At 47.7% G+C, this 19,877-nt stretch overlaps 1 protein-coding gene, 1 long non-coding RNA gene and 1 other non-coding gene across 3 annotated transcripts; 1 reads left to right on the top strand and 2 right to left on the bottom strand.

The window, feature by feature from the left end:
- The first annotated feature begins 3,547 nt into the window (after positions 1 to 3,547).
- LOC128337637 (uncharacterized) lies at positions 3,548 to 18,270 on the top strand. Its single transcript, XR_008312352.1, has 3 exons — positions 3,548 to 3,893; positions 8,717 to 8,836; positions 18,036 to 18,270. It is a non-coding gene; the product is annotated as an uncharacterized LOC128337637 (long non-coding RNA).
- Positions 4,380 to 4,464, bottom strand: TRNAR-UCU (transfer RNA arginine (anticodon UCU)). The gene is given in 2 exon segments: positions 4,380 to 4,415; positions 4,428 to 4,464. It is a non-coding gene; the product is annotated as a tRNA-Arg (tRNA).
- ASF1A (anti-silencing function 1A histone chaperone) lies at positions 11,103 to 17,193 on the bottom strand. The gene is made up of 4 exons (XM_053278865.1): positions 16,656 to 17,193; positions 14,275 to 14,390; positions 12,451 to 12,627; positions 11,103 to 11,522 (listed from the first exon to the last, which is right to left on the bottom strand). Exons 1-4 carry the CDS (start codon positions 16,762 to 16,764, stop codon positions 11,310 to 11,312), a joined length of 615 nt encoding a protein of 204 aa, XP_053134840.1. The 5' UTR covers positions 16,765 to 17,193; the 3' UTR covers positions 11,103 to 11,309.
- Positions 18,271 to 19,877: the final 1,607 nt, after the last annotated feature.

Here is a 19,877-nt window from a genome sequence, read left to right as displayed (position 1 = left end):
GACCTGTTTAAACCCCAGATGGTGATATGTTTCAGTCAGGACACCATCTGCAAGCATAATAGACAGAGGCCTATCCTGAAGTTGCATAGCAGCAGCAGCTTTCTCTGGGCATCCTAAAGTGTGAGGTATGCCCTCCTAACTGAGCAAAGAGGCATCTTTTCAAGTGGTGATTCTCTTGTATTTAGCAGGGGGAGAGCAACTGGCCCTGTCCATCCCCAGCACAGCATCCCTCCAGTGGCTGCTGCTGGTGTTCCCGTTACGTTTCTTTTTAGATCGTGAGCCCTTTGGGGACAGGGAGCCGTTTTTATTATGTGTTTTTTTCTATGTAAACCGCTTTGAGAACTTTTGTTGAACAGCAGTATGTAAATATTTGTAGAATACAAATAGTACCCAGGATAAACACAAGACTAACTTCCAGACATCTCCGGTAAACAAGAAGTCACAGCGTCTGAAATATTACATTGGAAAGGATGGGTGTCTGCTACTTTGCTGGAAGTTTGCAGCTGGAATTTGAGGATAACCTGTACTCTTTATTTTTTATTTATTTATTACATTTATAAACCACCCCATCCAAAGGCTCTGGGCAGTGCAACTGCTTCCCTAGTTTCGTGCAAGGCCGGTTTCCACGGCCAAGAGACATTGCCAATGGTCTTAAATCACGGAGACCAGCAGAAGATTTTGCAGATTTGTCCAGCTGATCTGTTTTCTGTTGTGACTTCCCCCTTGCACTACTAAACTACTCACTGTGGGCTAGTCCTGACCTTCTGTTGGGGTTGGGGCTCGAGACACACGCTCGTTTGAATGCCCTTCTCTGCACACCTAGACGGGGAATTTAAACGAGTTCCAGACGCATGGTGTCATTGCCCTTGTGGCTCAGGGGATATAGTCTCAGTTGCCCATGTTCTACTGCATTGTCAGTTTTATAGGGCTGCTCGTATTAAGTTTATTGTTCCTCTCTTAAAGAATCATCCTGGCCATACGGATCCATTTTACTTGGATTTTTTGCTGTCAGTTTTTCATCAATGTGGCCAAGTTTTGTTTTGTTGCATCCAAACTTCGTAGAGCTTGTATTAGCAATTTGAATATTTTGTAAATTATAAATGTATAATTTTAAATGTTAAGGGGGTCTAAGGACCGTAATAAATTTACTGACTTACTAAACCAAGGTCCTGATTTTAAAAGGTTAAAGCCACTGTTTGGGGGATGCAGTTTGACTGTTAGGGGGCCCTTCTGGGCTGTGAAGGGGTTAATAAAAGTGCAATTGCCCAGACTGCAAGCATGACTTGCCCCCTTTGCTAAGCAGGGTCTGTCCTGGTTGCATATGAATGGGAGACTACACGTGTGAGCACTACAAGATATTCCCCTGAGGGGATGGGGCTGCTCTGGGAAGAGCAGAAGGTCCCAAGTTCCCTCCCTGGCAGCATCTCCAAGATAGGACAAGATTTTTAATTTTTTTTTTAATAGGACAAGATCTTTTTATTGAACCAACAAACTACCAAAGCATACAGTACGTTGCCAAAGCACAATTATATACAAAGTGGTTGTTTGTACATCATATATCTACAAAGATTTACACACAAGGATTTGGAAACCCACAAGGTTATGAAGTATAGTATATGCAGGTAGTACTGCAACTCGGGGGTGGGGGATTTCAAGGCACATCAGGTAATCGGGGGAGTTACGTCCAACGTCCATTTCCACAATTTGTCCCATTGCTGTTTAGAAGAGAGACTCTTGTCTTTTTGCACATAACCATATAGGGTTGAGAGAGACTCCTGCCTGCAACCTTGGAGAAGCCGCTGCCAGCCTGTGTAGACAATCCTGAGCGAGATGGAACCAGGGTCTGACTCGGTATATGGCAACTTCCTTACTCCTATGTTTCTTTGTTCCATTTTGAGCTGTGCAGGGATTAATGAAAGCGTATCATTGGAAATATTTCAGTTCTCAAATATTGTTCTCCAGCACACCTCACTGGTCTGGGGATCCAGTTTGATTTTTTAGGAGGCCGTTCTTCCATTCTGTTCTGATCCATTCCGGTTTTTACCAAGACCCCACAAAGCAAATGAGAAACCATGCTCATCCAGCAGCCGCTGGATGGTGTCTGCGGGCTTGCAGCTTTCGGGGACAGCAGTCTGCACTTTTCTTGCCTTATTGCATCTACACCAGGATATGCCGCTTTCTTCCTCCTGATTCCCCACTGGAATTGCTCTGCAGCACCTCAAGCAGAGAGGGCTTCCTCTGGTCTGCAGCTCCATCCCGCAGAAGGAGCATCTCTTCCTCTAGCCAACCGCTGTGTCTGTGGATGGGAGATAAGATAGATCCATCGAGAGATACTTAGCATTTACCTGAATCCAAGACTATTTCCCCCCTCCCCAGTTCTTTGATGTTAGAAATTGCGAGGTCATCTTAAATTAAGGACCCTTAAATTAAGGACTCTTCCTTCTGGGTCAATAGCGGAGTCCATAATTAACCTGTATTTTTAAAGGGGATCGTCTTAAATGAAGGTCGTCTTCTATTTGGGTAAATATGTGTAGGTAGGTAGTTAGGATGGATAGATAGACAGATAGATAGATAGGGGGTGTCAGATGGTTGCTGTTTCCCCCCCCACACACACATGTTTTCTAGCCAGGTCAGTGATGCAAATGCTACCAGCAAACAGGTTGGCTGCCTGACTCCTGTGATAAGTGCATTCAGACATGATGGCACACGCATGGATTGACAAGAGGAGAGCTGGTCTTGCAGCTGCAAGCGTGACTTGTCTTGTTTGCTAAGCAGGATGCATCCTGGTTTGCATTTGGATGGGAGGCTACAGGTGAGTGCTGTAAGATACCGCCCCCCCTTTAGGGCAGGGATGAAATACTGCATTAACTCGAATCAAAGACGACTCTGAATTTAAGACAATCTCCTGATATCTAATGTCAAAGAACTTGGAGAAAACCTAGTCCTGGATTCAGGTAAATAAATATTAATAACATTCATTATTCAAAAATAAACAATTAAAAAACCAACAGGGCAATATATTGCGGCATGATGGAGCTATAGATCCTGATTTCCAGTATCAAAGAACATGGAGAAAACCTAGTCTTGGACTCAGGTAAATACAGTTAATAAACATTAATAATTTTTTAAAAAAAAAATAGGGCAATACATTGTGGTAGGATGGAGCTGTAGATCCTGGTTTCCAATATCAGAGAATTTTTAATCAGATTTGTTCTATATGTTTAGCTTGATATTTTAATTGTGTCTTTTTTTACTATCTTGTTTTTAAATTTTGCTGTAAACCGCCTTGGGACTGTTTTAAGGCGGTATATACATTTAACAATAAATAAATAAATAAACTTGGATAAAACCTGGATTCAGGTAAATACAGCAAATAAATATTAATCATAATCTAAAAATAAAATAAAATAAGGCAATACATTGTGGCACGAAGGAGCTGTCGATCCACAATGGGAGCTGGGGCGAGGGGCCAAGTTTGCCCACTGCTGCCTCAGGGGATGGGGGCCGTGGGAGAGCACCTGGGCCCCAGGGGGCAGCAGCATCTCCCAGGAGTAGGGCGAGGCAGGACCCCCGGGCCTGCCTGGGGCGACAGGACTGGAGGCGGCGGGGTGCGCCGCTGCTGCCAGCCAGAGCAGGTCAGGCGGAACTGGCTGGAGCAAGGGCCCGACTCGGCTGGCAGCAGCCCCTGTTCCCACCCCCTTCAAAGTGGGGGAGCGCGGGGGGCATACATGCTTTGTTGTTGTTGATTTGGCTTTTAAGCCCACCGGGTCGGTTTGTGTCTCTTTAAAGGCCTGGGCTGGGCGGCGGCAGCAGCAGCAGGAGAAGCTGCTCAGTAGGAAAGACAAGGCAGGGCTGGGCCCAATCCCCGGGGCTGAGGGGCGGAAGCCTGAGAGGTATAACGGGGGGGGGGGGAATTGGGGGTGTGGGGGTGGAGAAAGGGGGGTGGGCTGCCCCTGCGGCTGTGGGTCTGGGGGGGGGGTGAGTGCGGCCGAGGGGCACCGGTGGGGCGAGAGAGGGAGGGGGAGGCGCCCCCCCCAGGGCCGTGCCTGGTGTGGGGGGGAGGAGGAGGCCGCTGCCCCCCCCACCGTGGGGCCGGGACTGAAACAGGCTTAACAGGGGGTGGGGGGAGAGTCGCGACCCCCAAGACCCCTCCCTCCCCACCCCGGCGACCCGCCCCCCCAGCCAGGCCAGGCCCTCCTCCTCCTCCTCCTCCTCCCCCCCCCAAGGCGGCCTTCGCTGCTTCGGGGACTGGAAGGATTTCGCGGCGGGCCCAGAGAGCAAACATTGACCCCGAAGTGAAAACAACAGGGCAGGGGAGTCCCTTTGGTTAAAAGAAATAAATAGAAATAGAAAATAAGGGATGGAAAAAAATCGACCCGCGACTCCGCCGGGACTCGAACCCGGAACCTTTGAATCCCTTCACCCTCTAGAAGTCCAATGCGCTATCCATTGCGCCACGGAGCCACCTGTTGGATTCTGCCTCCGGAGGCCAGACAAGCTCCCTCCCTCCCTCCCTCCAGGTCGCTGGCGGGGCGAAGGAGGAAGGGGCTAGCGGGCCGGGCGGGGCGGGGAGCTGCTTCTTGCTTGCGGGGGCTCTTGGAAGAAGATCCCGGGGCTCGCTCGCTCCCTCCAGGTTGGGTTGGCAGGGTGTGCATGGCCGCCAAGGCACCGCCATGAAACAACAACACCAACACAGCTAGGCTCCGTTCATGTGGGGCTGATGATATATTCGCTTGGCTCTTGGGGGAAACTCCACTCACTCACCCCCACATTAAGTGGAGGAACTGCTAATGAGAGAGATAGACAGACAGACAGATAGATAGATATTAACAAATGTTGCCCCACTTTTGATTAATGTTCCGGGTCGTGGAGATTTATTTTTTTTAACTATTTGCTCACTAATCTTCATTCGGATGCTATTCATGTTGTGGCTAAATATTGTTATATAATATGCCAAATGCATATAAATGTAGTCTGATTTATATGATTATCTTATTAATTGTTGTTGTTGTTGTTTACATAGTCAGACAGGTGTTATTGACTGGTTTGTTTGATCCAGACATCGAGTCCTTCCCAAGGACCTGGGATGACTGAATTTTATTGTCAGTTGTTATAGATATCGTCGCAGAATATAGGCTGTTCCCAGTAAAGTTGCTTTTTGTAATTGGCTGATGGTCATTTCTGTGGCCCCGATGGGTGTGGAGGTGCTCTTCAAGGTCTTTTGCAACTGCACCCAGGGTGTCAATTACCACTGGGATTATTTTGGTTTTTTTCTGCCACAGCCTTTCAATTTCAATTGGTAGATCTTTGTATTTGGTGATTTTTTTCTATTTCTTTTTCTTCTATTCTGCTATCACCTGGTATTGCTATGTCGATTATTTTAACTTGTTTTTCTTTCTTCTCAACTACTGTTATATCTGGTGTATTGTGTGGCAGATGTTTGTCTGTTTGTAGTCGGAAGTCCCATAATATTTTTACATCTTCATTTTCTTCAACTTTTTCAATTTTATGGTTCCACCAATCTTTGGCTACAGGTAGCTTGTATTTTTTGCAGATGTTCCAGTGTATCATCCCTGCTACCTTGTCGTGCCTTTGTTTGTAGTCAATCTGTGCGATCTTTTTACAACAGCTGATTAGGTGGTCCACGGTTTCCTCTGCTTCTTTACAAAGGCGGCACTTGCTGTTGGTTGTGGATTTTTCAACTTTTGCTCTTATTGCATTTGTTCTTAGTGCCTGTTCTTGTGCAGCCAGTATTAAACCCTCTGTTTCTTTCTTCAAGTTGCCATTCTTAAGCCATTGCCAGGTCTTGGTGATGTCTGATTTTCCACTTATATTGTGCAAATATTGACCATGCAGTGGCTTCTTTTTCCATTTTTCTGCTTGGTTCTTGACTTGTTCTTTCTTGTAGGCCTGCTTTCTTTCATTGGTGTTGAATAGTTTCTCGTTATTGACCATTTGAAGTGCATCTTCTTCACTGTCCTTAATATATTCTTCAAGGCCTCTTTTCTCCTCCTCTACTGTTTGATGGACTTGCAGCATTCCTCTTCCACCTGAGCTGTGAGAGAGGTAGAGCCTATCTACATCACTGTGGGGGTGCAGAGCATGATTGATGGTCATTATTTTCCTGGTCTGTTGTTGTTGTTATCTAATTTGTTTTATACTGTTGTATTGCAGTTTTGGTCTATGACCGTAAATAAACATGACTGACTGACTGTTGTATTGCTGGTCTACGACCAAAGTAAAGTTTTACTTACTTACTTACTAACAGGTAAGAAGGAAGAGAAAGAAAGAAAGACTAAATAATAATAATAAACAATAATAATAATAAAATTGATAAATTGAAGGATAGATAGATTAATATAGATAGAAAGTATTTAATATTTACTTTGCCCTGACCTTTAGCAGCTGGGCTCACCATAGCTGAGCGATCAAATTCGGGGGCTCAGGGCCCAAAGCACGGTCAGGACTCTCTCTCACTTACAAGGGCAAAGAGCCCTTGGCCAGCCCAATATGGCAGCCTTTCTCCGCTTCAATGTGGGTCAACTTTGGATACATTGACTGTGGTCCCTAAAACCACTTGTCTTTATTGTGATTTGAGTTTTTCTTTCCTGTAAAATGGAAACTCAGTAGGCCCGTTCACACATTCTGTTCAACACCCGTGAAATGAGTATGCAGTCTATATAGGTACAGAAGATCTGCCCACAGGTACAGTCATTTACATGTGTTGTTGAACGCAAGTAAAGCGGTCCATGTCCTGTCTGTACCCTGCATTTGAAGGACCTGTGTGCAAGCAAGCAGGTGCTCTTCCCAGAGTGGCCCCATCCCCCAAGCATCTTACAGTGCTCACACATGGAGTCTCCCATCCAAATGTAAACCAGGGCAGACCCTGCTTAGCAAGAGGTCTTGCTATCACAAGACCAACTCTTTGGGAGGAGATAATTGGGAAGGGGAGGGTGTTGATCTAAACCGCCCTGAGCCATTTTTGGAAGGTATAGAAATCAAATAAATAAATAATAATGATGATGATGATGATGATGAATAAACGCCTTTTAAAATGCACATGCGTAAAAGGTGCTGGAGGGACGTTCACCCTTCCATTCTATAAAAAACTTTCCGTGCAAACGGATGAGAACCGAGCTCCAGAAACAGCCTCAAGGGAGACTGAAGCTGCACGCAGACCAGGGCACCGCTTACCTTTTCACAGCGCCTTCCTAACGCAACGCTCGCCCCTTTCCTCTTCCATCCTTGTGCTCTATGCACATCGCAGCCAGGATTGTGAGCAAGACGGTGCTGCAGTGCGGCGAGCGAAAGGGGGTCCTTTGGACCAGCGCGGCGTGAATCTGTGATCAAACCATCTGGGCTACTTTCTCCACTCAATTATGTTTTCACAGAGTGCAGCCGCATAAATCTGTCAGGAGCCCAGCCCAGCATTTAAGTCGGCAGAGTGAAGGCAACTGGGAGCAGCAATCTCAATAAAGAACACGTTTTTGCTTCATATGTGAGGCTTTTACGTGTGTGTGCATTCACTTCATTCCTGTTTATTTATGGCGCCGGCCAGAAAAATATAGACATACAGCTCAAGCCGTAACAATAAACGAATCCAGTTATTTGTAAACCTGATGAAATCTAACTATACAGATACACTCTTCGAATTCTCATGGCAAAGAGTCAAAACTTAGCGACTGCCTAAGTAGTTTTGTCATCGCTATGAGATCAGAGATCGCTCACATAGAATTCATCAGGGCGGTCAGGGTAATTTGCTCGGAGGGACACTGATCATACTGAGTGTCCCTGTCGAAGCTACAGAATGTAGAAAAACAGTATGTCTACTAATGAATCTGTGACCCATTTTCTTTTCTTTTGGCCATTTTATAGAGGCATTCTTATTTCTATTATTTCCCCTCATTAAATGTGCCTTATAGAATGGATGATGAATACACCTCTTTTCTCTCAGCTGATTATGCACCCATAATTCTGTGTGTGGCTTTGACTTATACATTGTACTATGGAGACTCTGATATGATGTATTTGTACTGTTTGTACTACTTACACTATGCTCTGTGCTGTTCTTCTGTTGTTGGGTCAAAGACTGGACTAGAGTATTCAAGAAAACGCTGTTACACATACGTAGGCCGTATTTCAGTTCAGGGTAAGGAATCAGGGTAAAGTCCAATACCAAAGTGAATTTGGAAGAGGGATGTTAAAGAAAGGTAGGATCACATCATCATCACGGCACGGGGCAGCTAGACACTGCCTTTCTCCCCCACTGTGCTTTGAGTATATATGTACTGTCATCCCTCGCCAAATGCGGGTTTCCTGATCGGGATTTTGAGTATCCTCAAGCGACCTGAGTATCCACGGTTTGGTGAGGATTTTTGGCACTTTGGGGTTTGTTTGTTTTTGTGATGGGGGGGTCAGGGGGTGATCTTGGGGGGTTCCCCTTCACTCTTCTTATTGACATGGTGCTTTGGAGGGGGTTTCCCCCCTATTTTTACTGTATTTTGAGGTCCTTTCACAACCGCGATTCCTCTAACCCCCATTTGCCATTGATTTCAATGGCTCGCCAACCGCAAGGTTTTGCCGGAACAGAACTCTTGTGGTTGGCAAGGGACAACTAATACCCATATAGCTAGGTAGCGTTTCAGATTTCTGCAGTGCCATATAAAACGATTGGTACTGTCTAACAAACCTTTTTGTTTCCACCTTTGTTTCCAAGGTGAACCACATCTGTTATTGGCTGGGGAGCCTGGAACAGGAAAATCTCAGTTTCTAAAATATGCAGTAAAGATTACTCCACGATCTGTACTGAGAGCAGGAATTGGATCTACAAGTGCAGGTAAACGATGATTCTCAAATCAGGTCAGGGGTCTCAAGCTCAAAGAAGCTGGAGTGCGAAACTCCAAATCCAGTTGCCCCAAACACATTATCTATTTGGCAGAGAGAAAGTCAGTAGTTAGCTAAACATCTGCCACATTCAGATTCTTAAGTGCTACCTTGCTACATGGATCTTAGGAACATAGGAAGCTGCCTTCTACGGAGTCAGACCCTTGGTCCATCTAGCTCAGTATCGTCTACCAGACTGGCAGCAGCTTCTCCAAGGTTGCAGGCAGGGGTCTTTCTCTCAGCCCCGTCTTGGAGATGCCAGGGAGGGAATTCAGAACCTTCTGCATGCAGGTGCTTTTCCCAGAGCAGCCCCATCCCCTAAGGGGAATATCTTCCATGGCTCACATGTAGTCACCCATTCAAATGCAAACCAGGGCAGAGCTTGCTTAGCCAAGGGGACCATTCATGCTTGCTACCACAAGGGCTGCCAAATTCTTGTTATCAGCACAACTACTCGCCCCTCCCACCATCCTTTCCCAAAATAGCTGCCCATACATCCTGGCAGCCTAAATATGCTTTTCACAGCAAACGTTCCCCACTCATCAGACAACTGGCCATTCGACCACCTTGGCTAAAAATTCTGCAAACCTGCTGTTGAGTGGGACAGATGTTGAGGCAGGCAGCTGGAGCCATTGGTGGGGCAGCCCTTTTCCCTAACAGCATTATTTGGACTACCTTAAGGTCTGATGAGAGCCTTATGTTAGCTCCCTGCTAATTGAACAAAAGAGGCATTTTTAAAAAAGAGGCGATTCTCTTGTATTTAGCAAGGGGAGAGCAACTGGCCCTATCCATCCCCAGCACGGCATCCCTCCTGTGGCTATTGCTGGCGTCTGCCGTATGTTTCTTTTTTAGATTATGCACCCTTTGAGGACATGGAACCATTTAAAATTTCTACTTTGGGAATGTTTGTTGAAAAGCGGTATATAAATATTTCTCATATCTGTATGTTGTTCTAATGCATACCAAATTTACTGTGTCATAAGAACAGCCCTGCTGGATCAGGCCCAAGGCCCATCTAGTCCAGCATCCCATTTTGCACAGTGGCCCACCAGATGCCACTGGAAGCCACAGGCAGGAGTTGAGGGCATACCCTCTCTCCTGCTGTTACTCCCCTGCGACTGTTACTGAGGCATCCTGCCATTGAGGCTGGAGGTGGCCCACAGCCCTCCGACTAGTAGCCCTTGATAGGCCTCTCCTCCATGAAGTTATCCAAACCCCTCTTAAAACCATCCAGGTTGTTGGCTGTCACCACATCTCGTGGCAGAGAATTCCACAAGTTGATTATGCATTGTGTGAAAAAGGACTTCCGTTTGCTGGTAGTAATGCAGCTAGTAGCCAAGTGGAAAAGAGGCTTTGCATCTCAGCACTGGAAGACGACGCCTCACCCACCACCCTGGGAGACTGTTCCTTGGTAAATGAGCACACACGTGTGGATATAGACGGACCCAGCTTCAACCACCAGGTCCTCAAATTTAAAAATCTCAGATAGCAAGGGTAGGAAAGAGACCTGCCTGAGATTACATAGGAAGCCGAGTCAGACCCTTGGTCCATCCAGCTCAGTACTGTCTACCCAGACTGGCAGCGGCTTCTCCCAGGTTGCAGACAGGCATCTCTCCCAGCCCTACCTGGAGATGCTGCCAGGGAGGGAACTTGGGACCTTCTGCGTGCAAGCAGGCAGAACGGTCCCATCCCCTATCATACGGTGCTCACACATAGTCTCCCAACCAAATGCAAAACCAGGGCAGACCCTGCTTAGCAAAGGGACAGTTCATGCTGCCTATTGCAAGATGTTAGAATACCCAGAAGGGAGCCACAGAGTCCAGACAGTTTTTCTTGAAACCATAAGCTAGGAACATAGGAAGGTGCCGTCTACCGGATCAATTGTCACAGCCGAAGATATTGGCAGGGGTCGGGCAGGGACCACAAGACCAGTTCTCCTCTTCCCTCCGAAGGTACAATCATTGCAAGTATGTGATGTCAGTCGCTTTGTGATGCTCACGAGTTGCCCTGCACAGGTGCGAGCGGCCAGCCAGGCCTAGCCCCTCCTGGACCAGTGGCTTAGGTCAGTGGGGGGTGGGCCTCCAAAGCTCTCTAGGTCTAGCCTCCCAAAATGCCTAGGTGCACCACGGCATCACCTTCTAAGCCTCGCTGTTTACGATTGCAGGGTGGGTGGGAAGTATACATTTCAAAACGCTCCGTTCAACAAAAACCTCAGAGAATTACTTAAAAATAGTTTTATTATACAGCCACTCAAATACTTCTCTTATAAACTTTCTACAGAAGGGGGGGGGATTTTTATTTTTTAAAATTTTAAACCAATTCTTCGCATTTTGGTGAATAGGTACTTCCCGGGAAAGAAGGTCTGGTGATGGGTGTTCTTTGACCGCTCAGCACATACGGAGCACCACTGAAGGGGGGTTAGCCAGTCACACGCAGTCCATATGCGACTCTAACATAACGTTAAGTGAATTTTCCGACGTCGACCACCCTTTTGAAGCAGAAGGCAGCGCGTCTGTGGAAAGGAGTGTCTGAAGGTTTGGGTTGCTGCTTTCTGCGTCTGTCAGTTTTTCAGCGTTGTCCTCCCAGTTAATGTGAAATCGCGTGACCCGAGGGTTTGACGCCAAAATATTCCTTTGCAGCTGGAAAAGAAAAAGCATCCGGTAGTATTGCAGATTCCTGGAACAGCCATAGGGAACGTAGGAAGCGGCCTCCCACTGAGTCAGACCCTCGGTTCCTCTAGGTCAGTATCGTCTACCCAGACGGGATAGACTTATCTTTTTACCCAGGCCTTTTAGCTTTTTAACTTTTAAAGTTTTGGATTATTTATTGATTTATTTTAAATTGTTTTTAGTATTTAATTGATTTTAATTTTGTTTGTTTGTTTGTTTGTTGTGAACCGCCCTGAGACCCGGGGTTGGGGCGGTATAAAAATGTGCTTAATAAATAATAAACTCTGTGCCAGTACTTCAAAGCAACTTTATTATCTCAAGAAGTTCTGGCACTGAGGAAATTGTCTTTCCCAGATGGACGTTTAGGACAATTCTTCCACAATTCTTTGATGGGTTGGATGCAAACCGCACATTTTCACTGTGCACGAATTGTCCCCTTTGCTAAGCAGGGCCTACCCTGGTTTGCATTTGAAAGGGAGACTACATGTGAGCACCCTAAGAGATTCACCTTAGGGGGGTGGGGCCGCTCTGGGAAGAGCAGAAGGTTCCAAGTTCCCTCCCTAGGAGCATCTCCAAGATAGGGCCAAGAGAGACTCCTGCCTGCAACCTTGGAGAAGCCACTGCCTGTCTGGGTAGGCAATACTGAGCTAGATGGACCAAGGGTCTGACTCAGCAGAAGGCAGCTTCCTATGTTCACTGCACAAACTAAGTAGCAACTACATTTTGCTTAATAGTTTTTTCAGCTAGTACACCGCTTTGGGCTCCTTGGAGGAAGAGTGGGATATAAAATGTAAATAAAATAAATAAATAATTTTATTCAGGTTTTTAAGTATTTTAATTCAGTATATTTATAAAGATCAAAAAGATATTATTTAGCTAAAAACAGAGCATGTCCTACCTTAGAAAAGTCTGGCTTTACGGGAGGATTTTCTCTCAGTTCTGTTTCAGTATATTCGTTGTTTACGTAATAGCCAACTCTAATAAATTCTTGACCTCTGTAGGTGCAGGTGATTAGAACGACTGTTACTCCTACCGCGTCTGCGTCGGGTATAAGTCCTGGGTTGGGAGCATCTGCCTGCAGTAAGCACACAAAACAATTAGAATGGAATGGATCAGCACCCCCCCACCTTTAACACACACTATGTACCTTTTAAAAGCATGGAGCGCGCACACACACACACCCCTCGCACTCTAGCTCCTTTGGTTTGCAATTCCTCTTAGTTTCTATTTAGCAAAAAATTGCAAGGAAAAATGTCTTTATGGGGATGGGGCCGTAACTCCATCTGCTTTGCATGCAGAAGGTCCCCAGTTCAATCCCTGGTAGCATCTCCAGGTAAGGCAAGCTGCTGCCAGTCAGTGTAGACAATACTAAGCTAGATGGACCAAGAGTCTGACTCAGTATATGGCAGCTTCTTAAAACCATAAATGGTCAGACTATGAACTCTGTGAGCCACAAATGGCTCCTGCTATAGTTGGGGGGAGCACCGTGAATACGGTAGTGGCAGTGAGCAGAGGAGCAGGGATGGCCTCCTCTCCTCAGTGTTAGAGGCTGTGGAAGCCCTCAGTTTAAAGGGATTGTGCCTTCTCCCCACACACACTCTCCAATATATCAAAACTAGCAGGTTAGGCCCGTCATTGACTGGGCAAAGTCATTTTGCACAGAACGTCTAGGAAAGTTCAATAAACATTCAACACAATATACGTAAAAATAAATTTTCAATAAACGCAATATACGTGAAAGTTCCATAAATTAAATATATGTAATAGAGTTTTAAGAAGTGGGGTGCAAAAGGGAAGTGAGAGGAAAATTTGAAATTTGTAGGCTTCCAACTTCAAACATGATTCATTTTATTGTATAAAGACGACTGATGTTAAATTTGAATTCCCCATTAAATCTGAGAGCGAATTTGAATCTGAGAAAGATCGGCTTTTCTTGGGCATTCTGTTGCTTTGGCATTACTGAGCTGAATATTGAGTCTTAAAAATCTGAGGACAAAATACGATTAATTCAGAGCATATTCCAGTGTAAAAAGCAGTGCTTTTAATAATAATTTCAGTGGCAGGATTCTTCATGCAAAATTTGGTAATAGTAGGTAATTAGAAAGTCACATTTTATTTCACACAAACTCACTCTTCAAAATATATAATACATAAGACCACTTGGACTGCGGCAAGTGTATAGCTCAAGTGTGGATTCTCCTATCTTCTTGTCCTTATAGAGCTTCCTGGGGCCAAACAACATGATTCTCATGATGAGTGGTTCTACATGTGTGCGCAGGCTAGAACTAGGTTAAAGCTGACATCCAGACAAGAGGCTGTCCAAGCCTGGGTTAAAGCTTAGATTTAGAAAGCTCTTAAGCATATGACAGCAGCAACTTTCACATGCATCTTATTTCATGACAAGCAGTCGCACACCCTGTGTTTTGAGAGCAGCATCTGAACATCAGCACTAGGCACGAAGTTCACTTGAATTGATTCAGATTTGAAACCACTGAATTGGAGATTTGCTCAAGTCGATTCAAACTTGCCCACAGTCGAATCTAACTTGAATAAATTCAATTCGACTTTGGTCGAATTTGAATCGATTCGAGTGAATCTCCACTCTACTCAATGGTTTCAAACCTGAATCAATTTGAATTCAAATCAAATCGAGTGAATTTCATGCACATCCCTGATCAACACACACAACTCTGTAGTATCTCTGTAGTAAAAACAGACTGACCTGAAACACAAACATATGTCTTCCTGCAGGAACGGGGCCCACCAACACAGAATCTAGAACTTGATCATACTCCTCACTTTCTGCTGAGCCTACATAAATGATTTTCCATTCCAGATCTAAATAGGAAGAAGAAATATTTAAACAAAATTGCATGAAGTACTTTGCATTTACTTAAAACAAACAAACAAACCATAAAACAAACACAGTTGTTTCTAACACTATCTGTTCCAACCTCTGATCTCTAGATATGAAAATAAGTCTATGATTCTAAATACGCTCGTTGGAAAGCAGGTAGTGAACTTTACTGGGACTCAATATTCTCTCTAAAAATTTTTATCCCTGTGCAGAATGAGTTTTGTTTGGGGCAGCAGTATCAAGAAGCATGGATTGTCCCTTTTGCTAAGCACAGTCCATCCTGGTTTGCATTTGAAGGGAGGCAGGTGTGAGTATATTCCCCTGAGGGGATGGGGCCACTCTGGGAAGAGTATCTGTCTGCTTGCATGCAGAAGGTTCCAAGTTCCCTTGGCAGCATCTCTAAGGGCTGAGAGAGACTTCTGCCTGCAACATTAGAGAAGCCGCTGCCAGTCTGTGTAGGCAATACTGACCTAGTGTGGTGTAGTGGTCAGAGTGCTGTACTAGGACCGGGAAGACCTGAGATCAAATCCCCATTCAGCCATGAAACTTGCTGGGTGATGTAAATCACATAAAGCAAAATATAATAAAAGCACCGATATAGAAATCTAATTAATAACAAAACTTTAACACATCATGACCAGGAAGCCTGATAAAACAGGGGTGTTTTCAAGAGTCACTTTAAAACAGCCAGAGATGGGGCAGTTCTGAATTCATTTGGAAGCGTGTTCCAGGGCCCTGTGGCAAGGTTACAGATATGTATGCTCCAGATGTCACCCGGCTGGGAGTGAGCCCAAGTTAGCATTGTTTAGACAACTTTAAATGAGGACTAGAAGTGTATTAGCCATCTTAATTGGTGCAGCAGGGAAATGCTTGACTAACAAGCAGAAGGTTGCTGGTTCGAATCCCTACTGGTACTATATTGGGAAGCAGCGATCTAGGAAGATGCTGAGAAGCATCATCTCAAACTGCGCGGGAGGAGGCCATGGTCAACCCCTCCTGTATTCTACCAAAGGCAACCCCAGGGCTCTGTGGGGCGCCACCAGGAGCTGAAACTGACTTGACGGCACACTTTACCTTTAGAGGTCCAATTTCAGTTTCTGGCACTGCCTGAAAATAATTGCTCTTCTCGTCCTAGTAAATAAATATGCCTGCCACTGAGAAGTTGTGTTTAACTGTTTTTATGATTTGCCTCAAGGTCCAACATTTTGGGGTCACTAAGGCGTAGCCGGGAAGTCACTTGCCTAGGGAGCAAGAGGTTGCCGGTCTGAATCCCCGCTGGTACTTATATCGGGCAGCAGCGATCTAGGAAGGTGCTGAAAGGCATCATCTCATCCTGTATGGGAGGTGGCCATGGTCAACCCCTCCTGTATCCTACCAAAGACAACCACAGGGCTCTGTGGGTGCCAGGAGTCGAAATTGACTCGATGGCACAACTTCACCTTTAAGGCAATTGTCGCCTTTTGTCTAGTCCTGTAATACTTAGCGCATGTCCTGCAAGAGTCCTCCTCAAATGTCCTGCCTACAACCTGGGAGGAGTCACTGCCGAGAAGCGAGGACAGAAGAGGTTGCCCTCCCGGCCGATATTTAGGAGGGAAAGTTTACAGGCCTCACTACTGGCAAACTTGGGGGGGTGGGGGTGGTCCCCAGATGTTCCTGGACTCCAACTCCCATCACCCCTAGCCACAAGGGCCAATGGGCATTGTAGTCCAGCCACCTCCCCGCCCCTGCGTGTGCCGAGGCCACCTACTCAGCCTGAATGCTCCACCTCCGGGGAGCCCAGTTGGAGCAGCCCTGCCTTAAGCCCCCCAGCTCTCCTCTGCACCCCAGGACATCCCATGCTGGCAACATGGCTGCGGCCGCTCTTACCAGCAGTGCCTGGGCAACTTCCTCCTCTCCAGCCAGAGCCTCGCTGGGCAAGCGGGGCCGGATCCTGACCTGCTGGGGCCCCCTTAACTAGGTCGGGGTGCAAAGGGCCCCTTGCATGGGCAACGGTTACCCTCCTCATGAGGAGAATAGCTATAATGATGATGATGAGGAGGAGGCTGCTTGCAATTGCATCTGTCTAAGCAGCAGCGGGGCCAGGGAAGCAGCAAGCGCGCAAGCCTTTGTTCTCCTCGCCAGCTTCCTCGTGGAGCAAGCGAGGGGCCTCCTGCCTGCCTGCCGGCGGCTCCTCCTCGGCTCCAGCCCAGGCTCAGGCCCGCCCGCAGGCGCGGACTCCTCCGCCCCTTGCAGCGGCGGCGGCTCACCTTCGGAGAGGTCCTCGATGCACTCGAAGGTGATCTCGAACTGGAAGGGGTTGTAGAAGGGCGAGGGGTTGTCCAGCACCACCACGTTGTTCACCTGCACCTTGGCCATCTTCCGCGGCGGCGGCGGCGGCGCCCGCGGGGCGGACAATGGCGCGCGCGCGCACAGCAGCAGCAGCAGCCGCGTCTGCAGGCGGGGTCGCCCGCTCCCCGTGGCCCAGCGCCGGGCCCCGCGCGAGGCTCAGGCGGGCAGCGGCCCCGCGGAGACTCTGCCTGCCGCGCTGCGCTCCCTCCCCCTCTTGCTTTAAATGTAAGGAAAGGGGGGGGAGGAGGAAGGGGGGGTACAAGCGCCAGCCACACACACACACACACCCCGAGCTGGGTAGCTACTAATTCGGGTCACCCCGAACTCTCCAGCCCGTCCGGCTCGCGGGCAGCGCCGGCGCGGATTGGCTGCGCATCCCGCGCGCGCGCGCAAGCCGGCCCTCCTTTCCTCCCTCCCTCCCGCGCCCGCCCGCCAGCCAGCAAGAGGGGCCTCGGCAGCCCGAGCGGGCTCCGCACTCCTGGCTGGGGCTCCACCTGCTGGAGCCCGGCGGCGGGCCGGGAGAGAGGGGCGGAGCCAGCGAGGGGCGGGGACAACTGGGGAGAGGGGCGGGGCGGGGGCGGGGCTGACCCGCTCAGCGGGCTCAGTTGCTTTCCGTACCACGATTCTCAGATTCCACGAGTCTCAGGTAGCATCTGCAACTGAAGGTTCCTGTCAATGTCACTCCTTCACCTTTTCCTAGAATGGGAGGAGAGCTGGTCGACTGGTAGCAAGCAGGCACAGTGCCCTTTGCTAAGCAGGGACCACCCTGGTGTGCATGTGAATGGGGGGCTGCATGTGTGAGCACTGTGAGAGATTCCCCCTCTTAGGGGATGGGGAAGAGCATCTGAGAGTCCAAGGTCCCTCCCTGGCAGCATCTCCAAGACAGGGCTGAGAGAGAGACTCCTGCCTGCAACCTGGGAGAAGCCGCTGCCGGTCTGGGATAGACAATACTGAGCTAGATAGACCAAGGGTCTGACTCAGTAGAGGGCAGCTTCCTAAGAAGTGATCGGTATATGGGGCCCTGCTTCCAAGGATGCTCTGATGCCTCAGAGGCAAGATGCTTCTAAATGCCAGTTGCAGGGGGGCAGCAGCAGGAGAGAGGAGGGCCTGCCCTCCCCTCTTGCCTGTGGGCTTCCCAGAGGCATCTGGTGGGCCGCTGTGGGAAACGGGATGCTGGACTAGATGGGCGTCCTCGGGCCTGATCCAGCGGGGCTGTTCTGATGTTCTTATGCAGACAAACACATTCTCTGCAAACAGAAAGATGAAGCCTTTCTCCTTGGTGTGTTTTCTTCTTGCAGGGCATTATTCTTATGTGAAGGAGCATCCCTACACTGTATTCCTGTCTGTCGCAACACCGCTGGGACTCCACCACATCGTCCGACTGCACCGTGTAGACCAGAACAAGCTCAGCTCCAGCCGACAGGGTTTGCTTCCTAATGTTGCTTATGCCATCAAAGCATACGGGTTGGCTTAATCTGGACATTACTCAAAGAACATTACTGTATTATTATTAAAAGTACAATTTAGGCATTGCTTAACTTGAGGGTTTTTTTTAAAATGTCAGTGACATTACTTGAAGTCATTTCCCTCAATATGTCAGCCGTTATATATATTGTGTGGATGTGTGTGTGTAAGTAATTTTGTGGGGCAGCAGGCTGGCCTATAGGGTCTTAAGATCCTTAAGAGTGCTGTGTTTACCTATGTACAATGTACCACCATGTGGGGCTGCCTCTGAAAAGGCAGGAGAGTTGGCCTTGTGAGAGCAAGCATGAATTCTCCCCTTTGCTAAGGAGAGTCCAACCTGGTTTGCATTTGTATGGGAGACTTTGTGTGCTATAAAATATTCCCCTTAGGGGATGGGGCCGCTCTGGGAAAAGCATCTGCCTGCTTGCCTGCAGAAGGTCCCAAGTTCCCTCCCTGGCAGCATCTCCAAGATAGGACTGGGAGAGACTCCTGTCTGCAACCTTGGAGAAGCCGCTGCCAGTCGGTGTAGACAGTACTGAGTTAGATGGCCCATGGTCTGACTCAGTATATGGCAGCCTCCTACGTTCCTAAAACGGTCTGCAAGATTATTTACTAGGGCTGGGCATTTTGATCATATCATGCCAGTCCTTTTTCAGCTGAACTGGCTCCCAGTCTGTTTCCGGGCCCAATTCAGAGATGGCTTGAGCCCTTTAAAGCCCTAAATAGCTTGGAACCAGGTTCCTTGAAAGAGTGCCTTGCCCCATATGTCCCTACTTGGACCTTAAGGTCTTCTGCTCCGAGTGCCACTGCCAAGCGGGGTGAGGTGCGTGGTGGCTAGGGAGAGGGCCTTTTTGGTGGTGGCCCCCCTTCTATGGAATAATAGCCTTCCCAGGGAAGCTGGCCTGGCACCATCACTTTGTTCTTTTTAGATGCCAGGTGGAGACTCTTCTGTTCACTCAGGCTTTTGTTTTTTGTTGTATTTTAATTGGATGATTTTACTGTTGTATTGCCCAGAAAACGGCTTGTTATGGCGTGGCTAACTATTTTATCATGATGATTGTATTTAGCTGCGTGTAAGACGACTGAATTTCAGGTGACCCCTTTAAAAAGAGATATTAAATACAGATTATACCTGTAGTGAACTAAACAGAGGACCGAAGAGGACACCCCAGTTTCTAACTTGGAAAAAACCTCGCCTTGGATTCAGGTAAAGACGGTAATAATAAGACCAGGAAGAATGCCCTCCCACTCACGGACGATTATTTCAAGCCCCTCATGGGCAAATCCAAGCAGCTAACTTGCCGGAAATGGCACACGGCCCCTTGTGCTGTGCTGTATATTGATGCCTCTCCAGATGATGGCGAACTACAACTCCCATCACTCCCAGCTACAACTTAGTGTGGCTGGGGATGATGGGAGTTGTAGTCCAGGGTCTTTGCACCTGTTGTCCTCTAGATCAGGGTTTCTCAACGTGTGGGTCCCCGGATGTAATTGGACTTCAACTCCCATAATTCCCAACCAAAGGCCACTGGGGCTGGGAATTATGGGAGTTGAAGTCCAATAACATCTGGGGACCCACACATTGCGAAACCCTGCTCTAGATGTTGCCAAACTACAACTCCCATCATCCATAGCTACAATTTATCGTAGCTCACAGCAATAGTCGCTGGGAGTTG

Source organism: Hemicordylus capensis, chromosome 14 (genome assembly GCF_027244095.1).
Source record: "Hemicordylus capensis ecotype Gifberg chromosome 14, rHemCap1.1.pri, whole genome shotgun sequence".
Taxonomy (NCBI): Eukaryota; Metazoa; Chordata; class Lepidosauria; order Squamata; family Cordylidae; genus Hemicordylus; species Hemicordylus capensis.
This window is presented reverse-complemented; position numbering and strand designations above follow the sequence as displayed.